General features: G+C 43.7%; 1 protein-coding gene across 2 annotated transcripts in view; it reads left to right on the top strand.

Moving 5' to 3' along the window:
- Positions 1–5858: 5858 nt before the first annotated feature.
- septin15 (septin 15) overlaps positions 5859–19079 on the top strand; it is a 47958-nt gene continuing 34737 nt past the window's right edge. Inside the window, exons 1-2 of one of the 2 annotated variants that reach the window (XM_072664132.1) lie at positions 5859–6209; positions 16912–17008. In XM_072664132.1, the coding sequence (XP_072520233.1) occupies positions 6171–6209; positions 16912–17008 (136 nt within the window). In that variant the 5' untranslated portion in view covers positions 5859–6170. Of the gene's footprint in view, positions 6210–16908; positions 17009–19079 lie in introns of both variants that reach the window. The other variant, XM_072664131.1, reaches the window with a different exon arrangement.

Genomic DNA, 19079 nt, shown 5'->3' with positions numbered 1-19079 from the left:
TCCATGATTCTGGTGTGTGATTGGATAAAACCACGCTCACTCTAAAGAACAGAGGCTCTGCAAAGGGTTCTTTGAGCAATACCATTGAAGAACCATCCATTGTTTCCTCTGAAATCAAGGGTATTAAAAGAGCTGATCCTGCTTCTGTTGGAGTGACTGTCTCTACTGTCCAGAGAAGAAGACTTTCTACTAGATTTTGGAGCAGGAGCATTGCTGTGAGGATTTGACTGCATTCAGCAACAAGAGTGTTAATGAGGTCAGGATGTTGGATGATGGTCACTACCACACCTCATCATCCCAAACTCCCCAACTCCTCACGTATTGGATGGAGCTCCACCACCATCAGCAGTTCTTCAACTGCTCCACAGCTCCTCAATGCTGGGGGGCTTTATACCCCTCTATAAGCCCACGCCTGGCATTAGGCAGCATTGAGCCAATAGGTTCATGATGTTGATCTGCTGCAGAGAGTCCTATTCTATTGGCAGTACTTCTTCTCTACAGGGACTAGACAAGCTGTGTGTGTGTGCATTTGCACATCTGTGTCAGCAATGGGTGCAACTTAAAGTAGTTGAATGCGTTCATTAGAAGGACAATCTCCAACATTGATGGAAGGCAGGAGTCCCCAACACCGCTCACCAAGTGCTGGAGTGGGCTGAGAACTGAGGACGTTCAGGTGATGTCATAATGTCCAACCACTGTAAGACGTGTGTGGGCAGCGACGATTTTGAGATTTCTACTGGATGTACTGCACCCTATACACTGTATGGACAAAAGTATTGGGACACCTGCTCATTCATTGATTCTTTTGAAGTCAAGGCTACTAAAAATAGTTTATTCTGCTTTCACTGAAGTAACTGTCTCTACTGTCCAGGGAAGACAGCTTTCCACTACATTGCATTCAGCCACAACAAGAGCATCAGGATGTTGAATGATGATCACCACCCCACCTCATCATCTCCTGCCAACCCCCCAACTCATCCCAAAAGTACTGGATGGAGCACCACCATCCATCACTCCAGAGAGTACAGTTCTTCAACTGCTCCACAGCTCAATGCCCCCTTTTTTCTCTACACGGACTAGACAAGCCGTGTGTGTAATGAATGGAACTTAAAGTGGATGAAGGCATTCAATATAAGGGGTGTCCACAAACATTTGGACATAAGTAGTGTGTATAGTGAGTGAAGATAGATGCTGGGATAGATGTGTGTGGTAGGGATAATATGCTGAATAGGGTTTACCCTAGAAAAGGGTAGTGGAGGTTCCTGTATGTGTGTGTGTGTGTGTGTGTGTGTGTGTGTGTGTGTGTGTGTGTGTGTGTGTGTGTGTGTGTGACCAGTTTTACAATGTTGCACTGGAGTAAAAGCCGGAAATTCTGAAATGATGACATGAGATTTGGTCATTGAAGCTATAATTGAAGTTTTGCTCAGACGCTTCAGATGAAGACATCGCTGTAGATCAAACACTAGATCAAAGGAAGCACTCTTCACAGTTTGGGACGCTGCTGGAGCTTCATCCTGCTGTTCGTCTAGACGTTCATTCTATACACTGGTGTGTGTGTCCCATCACGGATGGGATAAAAGTGATTCTGCCAATAAATACATGCTTAGGGTCCCTGTCAGTCACAGGCCCCTAGACCCATTTAGGCAGTGGTCAGTTCCTACCATGGAAGGACAATTGGACTGGCGACAGGGTTATGGGCACCCAAGGCCCATAAGACCACCTTCAGAGGTCTTGTGGAGCCCATGGACTTCAAAGGTCTTGTGGAGCCCATGGACTGGCGACAGGGTTATGGGCACCCAAGGCCCATAAGACCACCTTCAGAGGTCTTGTGGAGCCCATGCCTCGACAGGTCAGGGCTGTTTTGGCAGCACAAGGCCACAGGCCCTCACAGGCCCTTAGACCCATTTAGGCAGTGGTCAGTTCCTACCATGGAAGGACAATTGAACCGGCAACAGGGTTATGGTCACCCTGTTTTGGCAGCCTGAGGAGGGCCCACACGATAGGAGGCATGTGGTTTTAATGTTACGGCTGCTCGTGTGCGTGTTTTGGTGAGGGACGTGTCATTTTCAGGAAAGTCCCTGTTCAAGTTAAAGTTAACGGCAGCTGACGCTGCAGCATTGATCTCCGCCTCTAAAAATAAGCAGAGCAAAAACACACAGGGGAACTTTTCAACGAACAGTTTCATCGAATACCGGTTCACATGTGGTGTACCAGACAGTGGAGGAAGGAGGAAGTGATCTCATCAGCAGGGCGGCACATGTTCTGAGAAAGACATCGCCTCTGCTCTCGACTCCAGAGACACGGTGGACTTCTCTAATGATCTGTCCCTCCAGGACCAGACCAGGATCTCCCCGTACCTCCCATTTTAGGGGGAGTGTAGAGCTCTGAACCCAGCTTTCCGTAAAGGTGAAGTTCAGATGTGTCCAAAAGTTTGTGGACACCCCTTCTAACGAATGAATTCAGCTGCTTTATGTTGCACCCATTGCTACAAAAATGTGCACACACACACACACACAGCTTGTCTAGTTGCTGTAGAGAAGTACTGCCAATAGAATAGGACTCTCTGGAGCAGATGAATAATCATGAGCCTATTGGCAAGAACTGTGTTCTCTGGAATGATGGATGGTGGAGGAGCTCCATCCAGTACTTTTGGATGGGATGAGTTGGGGAGTTAGGGATGATGAGGTGGGGTGGTGATCATCATCCAACATCCTGACCTCACTAATCTCTTGTCATTGCATGCAATCAAATCCTCACAGCAATCCACCTCCAAAATCTAGTAGAAAGTCTTTTTCTCTGGATGGTAGAGACAGTTATTGATCTCTGATTTATTTGATGTTGATGCAGTTTACCATCATTTCTTAACCACAGCAAAAGGAGAGTGCTGTGCACAGATTTCAGCTGTTCCAAAAATTAATATGCTTTATAAATGCTGTATTACACATCTGAGACACTTTCTAATTGCTGTATTACACATCTGAGACGCTTTATAAATGCTTTATTACATATCCGAGATGCTTTATAAATGCTTTATTACGTATCCAAAATACTTTATAAATGCTTTATTATATATCTGAGATACGTTATAAATGCTTTATTACATATCTGCGATGCTTCATAAATGTAATATTCCATATCCAAAATGCTTTATAAATACTTTATTACATATCCAAAATACATTACAAATGCTTTATTACATATCCGCGATGCTTCATAAATGTAGTATTACATATCCAAAATGCTTTATAAATGCTTTTGTGAGTATCCAAAATACTGTATAAATGCTTTATTGCATATCTGAGATGCTTTATAAATGCTGTATTACATATCCAAAATACTTTATAAATGCAGTATTACATATCCAAAATGCTTTATAAATGCTTTATTACATATCTGAGATGCTTTATAAATTCTGTATTACGTATACAAAATGCTTTATAAATGCTTTATTACATATCTGAGATGCTTTATAAATGCTTTATTACATATCTAAGATGCTTTATAAATGCTTTATTACATATCTGAGATGCTTTATAAATTCTGTATTACATATCTGAGATGCTTTATAAATGCTTTATTATATATCTGAGACACTTTATGAATGCTTTATTACATATCTGCGATGCTTCATAAATGTAGTATTACATATCCAAAATGCTTTATAAATACTTTATTACGTATCCAAAATACGTTATAAATGCTTTATTACATATCCGCGATGCTTCATAAATGTAGTATTACATATCCAAAATGCTTTATAAATGCTTTTTTGAGTATCCAAAATACTTTATAAATGCTTTATTGCATATCTGAGATGCTTTATAAATGCTGTATTACATATCCAAAATACTTTATAAATGCAGTATTACATATCCAAAATGCTTTATAAATGCTTTATTACATATCTGAGATGCTTTATAAATTCTGTATTACGTATACAAAATGCTTTATAAATGCTTTATTACATATCTGAGATGCTTTATAAATGCTTTATTACATATCTAAGATGCTTTATAAATGCTTTATTACATATCTGAGATGCTTTATAAATTCTGTATTACATATCTGAGATGCTTTATAAATGCTTTATTATATATCTGAGACACTTTATGAATGCTTTATTACATATCTGCGATGCTTCATAAATGTAGTATTACATATCCAAAATGCTTTATAAATACTTTATTACGTATCCAAAATACGTTATAAATGCTTTATTACATATCCGCGATGCTTCATAAATGTAGTATTACATATCCAAAATGCTTTATAAATGCTTTTTTGAGTATCCAAAATACTTTATAAATGCTTTATTGCATATCTGAGATGCTTTATAAATGCTGTATTACATATCCAAAATACTTTATAAATGCAGTATTACATATCCAAAATGCTTTATAAATGCTTTATTACATATCTGAGATGCTTTATAAATTCTGTATTACGTATACAAAATGCTTTATAAATGCTTTATTACATATCTGAGATGCTTTATAAATTCTGTATTACGTATACAAAATGCTTTATAAATGCTTTATTACATATCTGAGATGCTTTATAAATGCTGAATTAGTATCTGTATCTGTATAAATGGCATGTCCTCGAGTACTCACAAGACCAGGCCACTGGAGGGCGCTCGTACACAAATGCTCTGCTGTTTTTCATCGGTTTGAAGCTTAAAAGATTAAAAGACTCGTTTGTGTTTAAAGATTTTCTTTTGATCTGATCTGTGTTAAATTCAGACTGGTTTGAACTGGTGTTTCAGCCCAAAGTCTAAGAAAAGGCCAATATACATTTCCCGTCTCGTGCACGTTACCGCACTGTCGGTTAAAAACTTCAACAACCACAATGCTTTGCTGTAGCTTTAAGCCAATCCGGACGCGCAGGCGGTGTACGCCCACATGACGCAATTCAAGTCGGTTCCCAATGAGCGCTTAGCTTCGCAGTTTCTCCTCCACCCGTTTTCGGGTAAAGCCCCGCCCACTGTAGGGAGAGAAGCTCGCTGATTGGACAGTCAAGCGGCTAAAATGGCCGGAGCAGAAAATAATAATAATAATAGAGATGTTCTGTTCATATTATTAAAATAGATACAATGAGTTATAATAATAATAATAATAATAATTATTATTATTATTATTATTATTATTATCATTATTATTATTATTATTGTTATCATTATTCTTATTATTATTATTGTTGTTGTTGTTATAATTATAATAATAATAAAATAATAATAATAATAATAATGATTATGTTAAGAATTAATAATACTAATCTATTTATTATAATATATTATTTTGTTTTGTTTAAATATCATGTATTTATTTAATTAATTGTATGTTTTATATCCTATTGGACTAGGTAATAATTGCTATTATAAAGCGACACGAGGCATTAAGAATAGTGCTATACCGGTGAAATTCCTACATTATTATTTTTAATAATAATAATATTAATAATAATAACGTCTAAATGACTATTACCTGTACTGTTAAAAAATACATCCATATTCATACAATATACATAAATATATTATTGTTTACAAAAGTCGAATACGAGTAAATATATATATGTATTATTTATTTAAGAATTTTGTATAATAATGTATAATTTTCTGCACATTACGGTAATTAAAGTATTACAATTAAAGTAATATTACACCTAAAAATAAATATAAACCAACCTGTAAAGATAACGGTATTATAACGTGGGCGGGATTGTGGAGGGGAACTGTCCAATCCCCTGCTCTCATTGCTCTAGAGCTCGCAGTCCCATCCAATGGTGGTGGAGGAGGCGGTGCTTGCCTGAAAACAGGTGGGAAATAAACCACCCTCACAATCCCGCCCACAGTCCGGCGGCCTTTAGTGCGGCGCTGCTGATCGCCCCCGCGGGCTGCATGGCATTCATACCGTCCTGCCGTCCACAGCGAGCGGTGTAGTGGAGCAGGCCCGTCCGGAGGCAGCACTGCACGGAACGGCTCGGCTCGTCTCGTCTCAGCTCGTCTCGTCTCAGCTCGGCTCGGCTCGTCTCGTCTCAGCTCGGGTCGGCTCGGCTCGGCTCGGCTCGGCTCGGCTCGGCTCCAGTGGTGGAGATCCGCCTGTTTCTCGCCGAGGCTCTGGCTGTTCTGCGCCTGATCTGTTCGCGTTGAGGCTGGGCGGAGACACGGCACGATGATCGAGAGACCCGAACCCGCGGTTTCCAGCGTTGCGGTGAGTCTCGCTCTGATATTCCGTAGCTGCACACATCCGAACCGGTACCTCCATTCATTCCTCGCGCGTTTGGATGCTGCAGTAGTGCGCTGGACGCCTCCCTGGATCTCATGGAGCTTGAACTAATCAGCCTTTATAAGCTGCTTGGTCCTGTTTACTAACACTACTGCTGGGACAGGCTGGGCAGTCCTGGCTGGCAGGGCTTCAGCATCCAGATCTGGTGAGATCCTGCATGTCCTGCTGAATGAGCTGCCTATACCTCTACCTTACATGTTTTCCTATAGGCAGATGCAGGCTGGCTGGGGGTCTGGGGTATGTGGCCCTGAGAGGGGTGGTGGGCAGCCTTGCACTCTGCTGTGGCTAATGAGGATGACAGGCAGGCCTGCAGAGGAGTGGGGATGCATATCAATGGGGGGATGAGGAAGGAAGGAGGAAAGAAAGGGAGCAGCCAGCAGCGAAGACCGAGCACAGTGGGAAGAACCGTAAGGTACATAGTAAAACACCCACAGAGTTGACACCGGCCCATCTGAGCACCACACATGAGCACCACAACCCTGCAACTCAACAACTATGCTCTAGAGCCAAGAGTCTTACCCAGGGACTCTTATTGTGTAGTGCGGTGGGCTTGCCTGGCCTAGGAACTGAAGCACAGTCTGCCAGGGGTCGGGGAGTGGTGTTATCCACTACACTGTGCCACCAGTTCTAAGGTTAATGCAATGCTATTTTACGAATTTGCAGTATTATATATGCGTATTTATGATAATTGTACAATCTAGGCCAGTAAACATCTCGAAAACGGCTTCCTTGGAGCCAAAGATACGTTTTTATCAATGTTCGACAACAGTAAGCTGATATTTTATGCAAATCTGCTATCTAACAAAACCCAAAACATGCAGATATCATATTTTCGCTCCAGAGCTCCCCCTGCAGTTGTGGAGAGTGAAATTTCCTTTTACTCCACTGCTGGAAATACAAATCACGCTTCAGACGCCCCCTCGTGGACAAGCTGAGAGCTGCAGAAGCTTGATCTGAAGGTAGAGAAGCATGTGGGCTGAGGCGGTAGAGAAATACTACTGCTGAAAAGCCCAGCTGAAGGCCAGCATTTGCTGGACCACCCTTAACAGGGTGCTTCAAAGGGTCATTTGAGGCATGCCATAGAAGACCCACTTTAGGATTCCGAATAGAACCATGTTTATAAGAGATGTGAGTGTGAAGAACCAGTGAGAACAAATATGGTTCTTCATGGAACCAAAAGTGGTTCTTCGATGGTATCACCTAAAGAACACTCGAGGCCTTTATTATGAAGAGTGTGGCTGTTTTCAGATGGTCTCAGCTGGACTTTGATGGTTGAGGTGGTTAAAAAGCTGGTGTGCTCAGTGGTCTACCAGCTTGACCAGTCATGGTGGTTGTCAAACTGGTGGAACTGGTTGGCTAGATGGTCTACAGATTTGGTCATGCTAGTCACACCTGTCCATTAGCTTGGTCAGTTTGGTCATGCTGGACAATCTGGTGGTCTAGCTTGGTCAGTTTGGTCATGCTGGACAATCTGGTGGTCTAGCTTGGTAAGGTTGGTCATGTTGGTAGACCACCTGAACCATAAACATACCCTTGGTCAGCATGGTCATGTTGTAGACCACCTGAACCATAAACATACCCTTGGTCAGCATGGTCATGTTGTAGACCACCTTAACCATAAACATACCCTTGGTCAGCATGGTCATGCTGGACAAGCTGGTGGTCCAGCTCTGTCAAGTTGGTCATGCTGGACAAGCTGGTGGTCCAGCTCTGTCAAGTTGGTCATTCTGGACAATCTGGTGGTCTAGCTTGGTCAGGTTGTTCATGCTGGACAAGCTGGTGGTCCAGCTTGGTAAGGTTGGTCATGTCGGTAGACCACCTTAACCATTAACACCTTAACCTTGGTCAGCTTGGTCATGCTGGACCAGCTGGTGGTCCATCTCTGTCAGGTTGGTTATGCTTGTAGACCACCTTAACCATTAACATACCCTTGGTCAGCTTGGTCATGCTGGCTAACCAGTTTGACCATCTTGAGCCAACCAGGTTGTTGTGGTGTAGGAGGTCTAGATTTCAGGTGACGCTGTGTGCAGCTCTGTATAAATCAGAAGCTTGATCCAGTCCCACACTAAAAATAGCTCGCTTCCTAGCGCACACTGAGTCACTAAACAAAAGGATGTCATAACTGGCATTATGGGAATGAAGACGATGCCGCTGCAGGAACTAATTCAGCATGGTAAGAGAGAGGCCGGTGCTGTAGGTGCTCAGTGTTTGCTGTGTATTGCCTTGGGCAGTGTATTGGGTGTAAACAGTAATCTGAATTTAGAACCCAGTGTAAAGCTAAAAGAACAATATCGATTTGTTATTATTATGCAAAATATGCTTTTCTGAGCATCTGCTGGACATAATCAGTACAGACAAATCACTGACCAACTGTTTATTTCATTATTAAGAGCACGGCAACGCAAAATAATATCAATAATGCGCTACATGTCCAAATACTTATGGACACTCTTCAAATTAAGGCATTCAGCCACTTAACGCTGCAGCCATTGCTGACACAGATCTGCAAATGCATGTGCACCCACACACAGAGTCTGTCTAGTCCCTGTAGAGAAGTACTGCCAATAGAATAGGACTCCCATCTAGAACCTATTGGCACCATGCTGCCTAATGCCAGGCGTGGGCTAGAGGGTGGGATGGGGTAGGAAGGACTTTGTTCTCTGGAATGATGGATACGTTTGACTGGGATGAGTTGGGGACATGAGGATGAGGTAGGGTGGTGATCATCATCATCATCATCCAGCATCCAGCATCTTAAAGACCTCACTGGACAGTAGAGACAGTAGAGTTACTCTAACAAGAGCAGGATCAGCTCTTTTTAATAGGCTTATTTTCAGAGGAAATGAGCAGGTGTCCAAATACTTTTCTTTTTTTTTTTGCTGTGTTACCTGGTGTAAATCGGAGTGCACACTAAACAAAAGGACGTCATAACTGGTGCTATGGGAATGAGTATGACGCCCATCACTTCAGTGCTCCTGTTGGGTTTATTCGGTGATGGGGGTGGGGGTGTTTTTATGGCCCTCTTGCCGTTAGGCGTGTGTTGGCAAGTCTGTCACTAACCATGAATCTGAAGTGGCTCTAAACCTTCCTCAGCCGAACAAAAGGCCTTTGTAGCTCATGTTATGGGAATGAGGGTAATATCAGGGTCAATTCAGCACTGGTAAGGGTTAATTCAGTGCTGTGGGTGTTAATCTGACACTGTGCATGTCCCGGTCCAGCGCCGGATTCAAGCCTGAACCTCGACCTGAATCTCAATCCAAATTGATGTCTGGAACCAGAAGAAGCTCTAATAACAGCTCCCTCCCAGAAGGTTCCTCCACCTAATGGTGATGAAGGCACTGCCAGATGCCTGAAACCCTGTTCTACCAGAGTTCTGAGAATATCTCCATGGCAGGGGGGGGGCGGTGGTGGATGTGGTGGTAAGGATGATGATGATGTCATCCAGGATGTGCTCGCTCGCTCTCTCTCTCTCTCTCTCTCTCTCTCTCTCTCTCTCTCTCTCTCTCTCTCCTGGTCTCTCCTGGTCTCTCCTGGTCAGAGGTGGATATGGAGTGGCCCAGTTCCCAGTGGGAAGTGCATGGTGGTATCGGTGTGTGTGTGCAGACATGCATCAGCTGCCCTGCATTAGTAATCACAGAGGTGCCAAAAAGGGGGTATTACAGTGTTCTAGAGGAGGTTCAAAACTTTAACATGGAACAGAGGCCAACAGTTAGATATTAAATACAATAAAGAAAGCATAGAAAATTCTGTAGGACATGACTGGGGCTGTAAATAATAATTATAATAATACAAATATAAATGAGATTGTGATGGATTGATGGGTTACTTTATTATTTTATATATGATTTATTTTATTTATATATGTATATATATATTATCGACTTTATTATTATAGACTTTATTATTAATAATAATATAAATATCAATAATAACAATAATAGTATTATTTATAATACCATAACAATGTATATAATAATTTAATAATTGATTTATATAATTGATGGGTTACTTTATTATTATTATTATTATTATTATTATTATAGATATAGATAATTTATATATATTATGCATTATGTTTATATACTTTATTATTTGTGGTTGGTGTGGCACAACAGATAAAACCACTAGCAGCTAGTGAGCTGTTACACCATGTGGGAGACCAGGGTTCGATTCCCAGTCTGGGTGACTATCCTGTGCTACACCAATAAGAGTCCCTGGGCAAGACTCCTAACACTACAGTTACCTTGTAAGTCGCTCTGGATAAGAGCGTCTGCTAAATGCTGTAAATGTAAATGTTATTATTATTATAGACTGTATTAATAATAACAATATCAATTATAACAGTAATAGTATTGTTAATAATACCTTAATAATTTATATAATAATTATAATTTATTTTTAATATCGATGTTACTTTATTATTTTATATATATACTTATATATACTTTATTATTATAGACTGTATTAATAATGATATCAACATCAGTAATAACAATAATAGTATTGTTATTAATAGTATATATATAATTTATATAATAAAGAACCACTTTTTGCTTCCCAAACAACCCCTTTCGATCAAAAAAGAACCATGTTTATAAACAAAACTTGTGTGGGCCATTCCTGTCCTTTATCGTAAGACATAAGTATTTGGACAGCGACAATTTCTGTTATTTAGCCTCTGTACACCACATCAATGGATTTGAAATCTAGGTCAGTGTAGATATGATTGCCGTTCACACGTTTGTAGAGGGCTTGGATCCATCAGTCTAATCTGTCTAGGGCCTTTCTGTTCCTGAGTGCTGCAGTGCTGCAGGGGAGCTCGGTGCTTTCTACTTCATCAAGCCGTCTCTTGACCGTAGACTTGAACAGCGCTGTACCCGGCGTCTCCAGAGTGTTCTCCACTTCACCAGATCTAGTGATCAAGCTTCTCAAGCGTTCTGCAGTCGTCTGCAGTGCGTTCCTTCTGTATGCGAGTGCTGTTTTGGCCACTCCTGCAGTTTCTGCTCTATTGGATTGGTCTGTTTTGGTTTCACAGATGAATAATACCTCCTTCACTCGCGCCGTCACCTCTCTGGACCGCATATCGACAGTTTCCGTGAAAAGTCAACTCTTGGAGTCAACTCTAGATCTTTTATCTTCATCTTGGCTCAGACGAACAAAGGAACAGGCCACAGCCGGTCATGGAGCTGCTTATCGGATAATTGCTCAATTACTTCTGGGCCTGTGAAAACGGAGGGACTGTGTCACTGCCATATTTCTGTGGAAGCCGCAGGTCTGCTCTGCCGCCGCAGCTCCGTTTAGATCCACTGTGGTGATGAACAGAGGCGAAATTACAAAAACCTATGTCGCTGTCCAAATACTTATGGACCTGGCTGTACGCGGCTTGTGCCATGGCCTCGGGGGTTGGAAGCGATGCAGTGAAGTCGATGTAGGGGCATCGATGTTGGTGTTATGTAAGAGCGCTGTGCGGAGGGAGAGTGTGGAAAGTGCCCTGGGCAGTGTGGAGAACGGGGCCAGGGCTATGAATAGGCCGCTCCATAGGCCACCCCCCCACCTCCCTCGCTCCATAGCCTGCACTCTCTATAGATCAGGGTATAAAACTGCTTTGTGTTTGGGAACCAATGCTTTGTTGATGTTTGCTTCTGTGGTTTACTTTCCATAGATCAGATTTGGTCAGTAGCCAAATAAGCTTTTCTGTAACAGATAACATATGTCTATTGTTAGAAAATAAGAAAATAATTGAAATTAATAATTTAAGTCATTTAAAGTAACTTTAAGAAACTTTTTAATTCAACTTTTGTCTCCAGATCAGATCAGAATTCGTCGGCTTTCCTTGCAAATAATTCTTGAAAAATAAGTAATACATTAAATTACAATTAAATAGAAGTGTCAAATGAATCATTTTAATTATGTACACATATCTGACATTTGCTCGTAGCTCTACCAGTGTGTACCAGGGCATCATTAACCTGAAATGCTCTGCAGAAGCTGTGTTTTAAGGGGAGCTCCACTGATTCATTCAGCGTGGGTTTGGTGGTGAACGGAAGCAGACGCCCAGACCTCTAACCAAAAGCTCCTCACAGAAAGTTCTTCACCTAATGGTGATGAAGACGCTGCCTGATGCCTGAGACACTGTTCTACCAGAGTTCTGAGAAGAGTTCGGCTCTAGAACCTGCTTTTAGAACCAGATCATTAAAATGGTGGAGGGATACATGCTGCAGGGTGTAGTGCAGCTACAGAAAGTAGTCCCTAAAGAGAACTGCATTAGTTCAGATTCTCTATTCACTGTTTTACCATCATCATCATCATCATCATCATCATTCCATATAAAACTCAGAAGACTCGAGTAGCTTCACTGGTGGGTTTGGATAGTTTGGATAAAATATGGGCTGTATCAGTGTCGTTGTCGTGGCGACCGACGCCTGGTTCTATTCAGCGCCACTGTAAAGAAGTCAGAATCGGGGAGTTTCTCTGCCGTGAAGCTCAATTTCACACCATAATAATATAATAATAATAATTCTCATCATCATCATAATAATAAACTATATTTGTGTCGCTGCTTTCATACATAAATGCAGCTCAAACAGCTTCACAGAGTGAAGGACAATATTCCCACAGATGAACGCATGCGTGTAAAAATCTGCCACTATGCAACACAATTTAGAGAAGCTGTGAAAGGAGCCGGAGTCGGAGGGAGCACAGCTGGCCTTGCACTCTCAGGGGTGGGCTGATGGCACTTCCTCCCCACAGCACAGGCGTCTGTCAGCTGCAAGGGGCCGATCCATTTTTACGGAACCGTCAGTATTCTAGGCTTCATAACTCAGAATCAGAGTAACCTACAGACATCATATATATATATATATATATATATATATATATATATATATATATATATATATATAAAATTATGTAAAATAATTATATATTTATATATTAGTGACAAATAAATAGTGTCAAATAAACAAATATATGTGTTTATTCATAACATATTGGGGTATATATAAATATGTGAAATATATTATAATTATATATTTATACATTAGCGACAAATAAACAGAAATTGGGTTCATTTATATCTGTGGTTATTTGTTATAGTTTAGTTAGTTAGTAAAGTAATGATTACATCAGTCCTGATGCCTTAAGTCTCTCCCACATGGTGAGATATATGTGATGTAGTAATTCAACGATGGTATCGGATGGGTATCGGGTATCAGCTGATATGCAAAGTTCATGTATTGGTATCTGTATCGGAACAGAAAAAGATGGATCGGGGCAGCGCTAGAAGCCAGTAGGCAGATGTGGAGGCAGAATTTGGGCCGGCAGGTTTCCTGATCTTCTCTAAGCCCTGATATCAGAGTTCAGCTTCATCGGCGCTGGACCTGTGTGACCTAACAAGCGGTGGAGAAGTTGCTGGTGGAGTTGCTGGTGGAGGTGGAGTTGCGCCTCCTGGATGAGGCTGTAACGTTCACAGAGGTCTTCCATCGCCGATATTCAGTCCGGCGTTTGTGCACTGGAGTGAAATACTGTCCGATCCAATCAGAGCCGAAGGGCTTAATTGGCAATCCGATGCCCCCCTCCCTCCTCTCAGCGTATCTCTCTCTCTCTCTCTCTCTCTCTCTCTCTTTCTCTCTCTGAATGATCACTGCTGGTTAGTTCGTTAGTTTGCCGTCGGGCCCGTGCGCACTGGCACTGCGGTCAGTGCAGAGTTGGGCGGCCGGTCGGTCTCGGTTGCATCTCCAGCTTTAGGGATGAGGTTAGAGGAGGATGAGAAGGAGGGAGAGGAGGAGGACGAGAAGGAGGCGGAGCTAAGGCGCTGTGAGAAGTTGGAGAAGGAGAGCATGCAGCTGGGCAAGGCGCTCGCGGTCATCTGGAGCGAAATCCACTGTCTCCATGACGACATCGACTTCATCATGGACTTGATACGAAATGTAAATACTGAAGACCATCAATAGCAGCTGCTTTAACCCTGTAGTCAGTCTGTCTGCCTCCCTCTCTCTCTCTCTCTACCTCACTCTCTCTCTCCTCCCCCCAAACCAACCCCACCCCCCAAATCTTCCCTCCTTCACTGTTATCTTAGCCGGCTAACTCCTCCTCCAGGGTTCAGAGGTCTATCTGTGCAGGCTTTTCAGTGTGTGTACTTTGGTGGATTCTCAAGCTCCAGATCCGAATGCTTGGTCCTGTCCCACGTTCCCCTCTCCCACGTTCCCCTGTCCCACGTTCCCCTGTCCCACGTTCTCCTATCCCCAATTAATTGAGGTGGTTCCAGAAATAATTGCAATAAACAGTAATATTGTAATGTAATTTTTCATATTTGAGCTTGACCGCATACATTATATGGACAAAAGTATTGGGACACCTGCTCATTCATATTTGTTTCTGAAATTAAGGGTATAAAAAGAGCTGATCCTGCTTCTGTTGGAGTAACTGTCTCTACTGTCCAGAGAAGAAGACTTTCTACTAGATTTTGGAGGAGGATTACTGCTGTGAGGATTTAATTGCATTCAGCAATAAGAGCGTTAGTGAGGTCAGGATGTTGGATGATGTTGATCACCACCCCACCTCATCATCATCCCCAACTTATCCCAACTCATCTCAAAAGTACTGGATGGAGCTCCAGCACCATCATTCCAGAGAACACAGTTCTTCCACTGCTCCAAAGCTCAATGATGGGGGGCTTTATGAATACCCCTCTAGCCCACACCTGGAATTATTAGGCAGCATGGTGCCAATAGCTGCTCCAGAGAGTTCTATTCTATTGGCAGTACTTCTTCTCTACAGGAACTAGACAAGCTGTGTTTGTGTGTGCCTTCACACATCTGTGTCAGCATCAATGGGTGCAGCTGAAAGCAGCTGAATGCATTCTTTAGAAGGGGTGTCCACAAATATTTGGACGTCTAGTGTTTCTGCAGTGGTCTTTCACCATAAGGCTGGAATGGCACTTTGGGAGATGTATGGTTTAGGAAACTGCACCCATACATAGATGGCGCTGCTGCGCACATGCTCGAGCCCCGCCTCCACTCGAGAGCAGCCGAGCCGAGAGAACGGAACAGTTAAGCAGGACGGAAATATTGGTGACGTTCGTTCTTATGTAAACAATCAGGCAAGTGGTCGATGACTGGGTCAGCGAATCTGATGGAGGTCATGTCTGTATTTTGTACAGTGAGTCAATCATGTAATCACAGGGACCGGCCTAGATAGAGGAACCACTTTTGATTTAGTAGAACCAAGTTCAGCCATGTTCAGCTGCCCAGCTCATCAGATTCAGACCCCTGACTCTGGCCTACAAAGCCAAGACTGGACCAGCCAGCCCCTCCGTACTTGATGGCGATGGTCAAAAGCCGATCTGCACCGAGAGCCCTTCCAGCTTCAAGTACGGCTCGGCTCGACCCGCCATCCTTTAAGATCCACAGAAGACGAGCGTCCAGACTTTTTACTGTCCTGCACCGAAGTGGAGGAACAAACTTCCCCTGGGTGTCCGAACAGCAGAGTCCAACACTCACTGTCTTCAAACCCAGACTGAAGACCCTCCTCCTCTTCTGAGAGAACTTGGGTGCACAGTGTAGAGTGTGTGGAGTACTGTGTCTCCAGACTGACCTCTGTATTTAGTAGAGTCTAAGATTAGAGGATCTTCTGGGTTCTAGCTAATACTGTACTAGCTAAGGGTGTTTATTGTCTGAGTGACAGTGAAGCTCTGCTGTGAGTCGCTCTGGAGAAGAGCCTCTGCTAAAGGCCTTCAGTGTCAATGTAAATGTACGATGCCTGGGCTAGAGAGGTGGGCTTGGGAGCAGACGGTCACTGGTCACTAGTGTGTGTGTGTGTGGCCAGTGAGTGGAAGCACAGGGTGGGTGTAAATATGGTGGGGTAAGTGGGTGGGGGATTAATGCCTTTGAAGGTTTAAGGAGAGGTGTAAAGCTGTGTCTTTGTTTGAGAGGCTAATAGGCTCTCAGGCTTTTTGGGGAGGGGTAGCTGCTGGGGGAGGGGCTTGTAGGAGTACGGCTGTTTTGTATGGACGCTCCTGTCTGAGGGAGGAAGTGGGCAGTGCTGTGTGACATTAAAAAAATACACCATTTATTTACTAATTTGGAGCGCTGTACTAATACTGTGTACTAGGGATGGGCGATATTGGTACAAATACTACATTGTGATATTTAAATATATAATTAATATCCATTTTTCACAATTACATGTAATTACAGACTAAATACATCAGTAGCGACTCTCTCTCTCTCCTGTACTGAATACAGTGATCTATACTCTTCATCTAATTAAAGCGGACTAATTACACTGTTAGTAATTAAAACCCTGACCCTAATAACTGGGGTTACTCATAGGGCCCGGCCCAGCTCAGCCCAGTCCGTTCCCCTCACCCTACTGCGCCCTACACTAGTGCACTAGGGGCAATGAGAGCACACACACACAGAGAGCGGTGGGCAGCCAACTCCAGCACCTGGTGAGCAGAGAGGAGAGAGGGTGAAGGGTCTTGCTCAAGGGCCCAACAGTGGCAGCTTGCCGGGTATCGAACCCACAACCCCCAGTCATCAGTAGCGTGAGTGTGTAGTGCTGTATTAGAGAGTGTGTTTCTGTGTGATGGAGTGTGTTTAATGATCTGATTGGTGTGTTCCAGCAGAGGAATCTGGAGGGATATGTGGGCTTTGCCAACCTGCCCAACCAGGTGTACCGCAAATCCGTCAAGAGGGGCTTCGAGTTCACACTCATGGTTGTTGGTAAGTCACACACCTGTCTGTCTGACTGTCTGTGTGTGTGTGTGTAGGGGATGGGGAGGGGGGGGGGGGGGGGGGGGGGGGGTGCACAGGTGTCCATGATTGAGTGACGCATTCTTGAAGTTTCTGTGTGTGTGTGTGTGTGTGTGTGTGTGTGTGTGTGTGTGAAAGCCTCTGTGTGTTCTGGGCTAAGGGGGTTTGTTTGTGTTCAGATCTTCAGTGTTGATGTTTGTCGGATGCAGCTGCTCTGTTAGGGTTCTAAAAGCAGCCGTGTCGGTTCTAGAGTGTGTGTTCTTCACCCTTCACATCTGCCTGTCTTGTTTTAGAGAGGCAGGCAGAGGCCGGACACGTCTACACTCCTCAGAATAGAGGTTCTAAAGGGGGTCTTTGGGCCAACGGCTCTAAATAAGCACTTTCGGTTTGAGGGTTCTTTAAGGAACCCATTTTATACATGAGAACCTTTTTCCCCCCTCACAGCAATGTTCCAACATCTACTGTAAAGCCGGCCCTGTAGAGCAGAGGCTGTTACTTCTCTGGGATGATGATGGAGCTCCATCCAATACCTCTGGAATGAGCTGGAGTGATAGCGATACACAAACCATCTGACATCAGAACCCGACCTCAGGGATGCTCTCATGAGGCTGAATGCAATCAAATCCCGCTCACAGCAATGTTCATCTCCATAATCAAACCCACTGTTTCTGTTACTGCGCCTTTAAGACTGATCTCCGCTCTGATTGGCTGTCCTCAACTGCGCCTCATTCAGAAAGCAGTCCAGGCTGCGATGCCCCTTATAGCCTCGGTGTGGGTGTGGGCGGGGCTAAACCGAACTAAGTTTGTGGACATCTGCTCATCCAGTGGTTCTGCGGATGTTTGCTGAAGCCTCTACTGCGCTGGAAGGCTTTACACCAGCAGTCGGAACATTGCTGTGAGGGGGATTTGATTGCATTTAGCCTCATGAGAGCATCCCTGAGGTCGGGTTCTGATGTCGGATGGTTTGTGTTTCGCTATCACTCCAGCTCATTCCAGAGGTATTGGATGGAGCTCCGTCATCATCCCAGAGAAGTAACAGCCTCTGCTCTCTGCTCGGCTTTACAGTAGATGTTGGAACATTGCTGTGAGGGGGATTTGATTGCATTCAGACGCGTAAGAGAACCAATGAGGTCAGGTATTGATGTTACATCCAAAAAAGTACTGGATGGAGCTCCTCCACCATCATTCCAGAGAACACAGTTCTTCCACTGCTCCACAGCTCCTCAATGCTGGGGGGCTTTATACCCCTCTATAGCCCACGCCTGGCGTTATTAGGCAGCATGGTGGCCTTAGGCTTAGCTTGTGTAGAAAGAGCAGGAAGCATCAGGCGACGGTCTCATGGAACTGGATAAAAGTTTACAGGGTTTAACACACACACACACACACACTCACACACACATTGTGGGCATATGGTGGGCTGCAGTGTCCTCGTTCACTATGATTAGTGTGAAAATACAGATCAGACCTCACCATAGTAACGAGAGAGGCTCCTCTTCTCTACAGCCTCCGTTTTGGAGTTCACACTCATTTTAGCTCGGCCTAACCCACATCTTGCCTGCGTCTGTCAGAAAAGCTGCACTAACACACACTCTCTCTTACACACACACACACACACACACACACACACATTGCTGTACTCTTTTTGACACTGTGTGGAGTGTGCTATTTTAACACTCCCACAAAGCTTTTGAAATGTGCTTCCACCCCCATTTCTCTCTCTCTCTCTCTCTCTCTCTCTCTCTCGCTCGTTCGTTCTTCCACACTCACACACTACTCTCTATTTTTTGGTGTCTTTCAACACACACCCCCTCCCACACACTCACCCACCCACACACTGTATGAGGAGTGTGTAATGAGAGACAGCAGGGTTCGCTCCAGCAGCTCCGTTGGAGTAGGCTGTTGGAGACTTCACAAGACCTCTGAAGGCGTCCTGCTGTGGTCTCTGGCACCAAGACTAACGTCAGCAGCAGATCCATTAGTCCTGTAAGATGTGAGGTGGGCGGAGCCTCCATGCGGATCAAAGACTAACCTTGGGTGCCCA

Source organism: Salminus brasiliensis, chromosome 19 (genome assembly GCF_030463535.1).
Source record: "Salminus brasiliensis chromosome 19, fSalBra1.hap2, whole genome shotgun sequence".
Taxonomy (NCBI): domain Eukaryota; kingdom Metazoa; phylum Chordata; class Actinopteri; order Characiformes; family Bryconidae; genus Salminus; species Salminus brasiliensis.
This window is presented reverse-complemented; position numbering and strand designations above follow the sequence as displayed.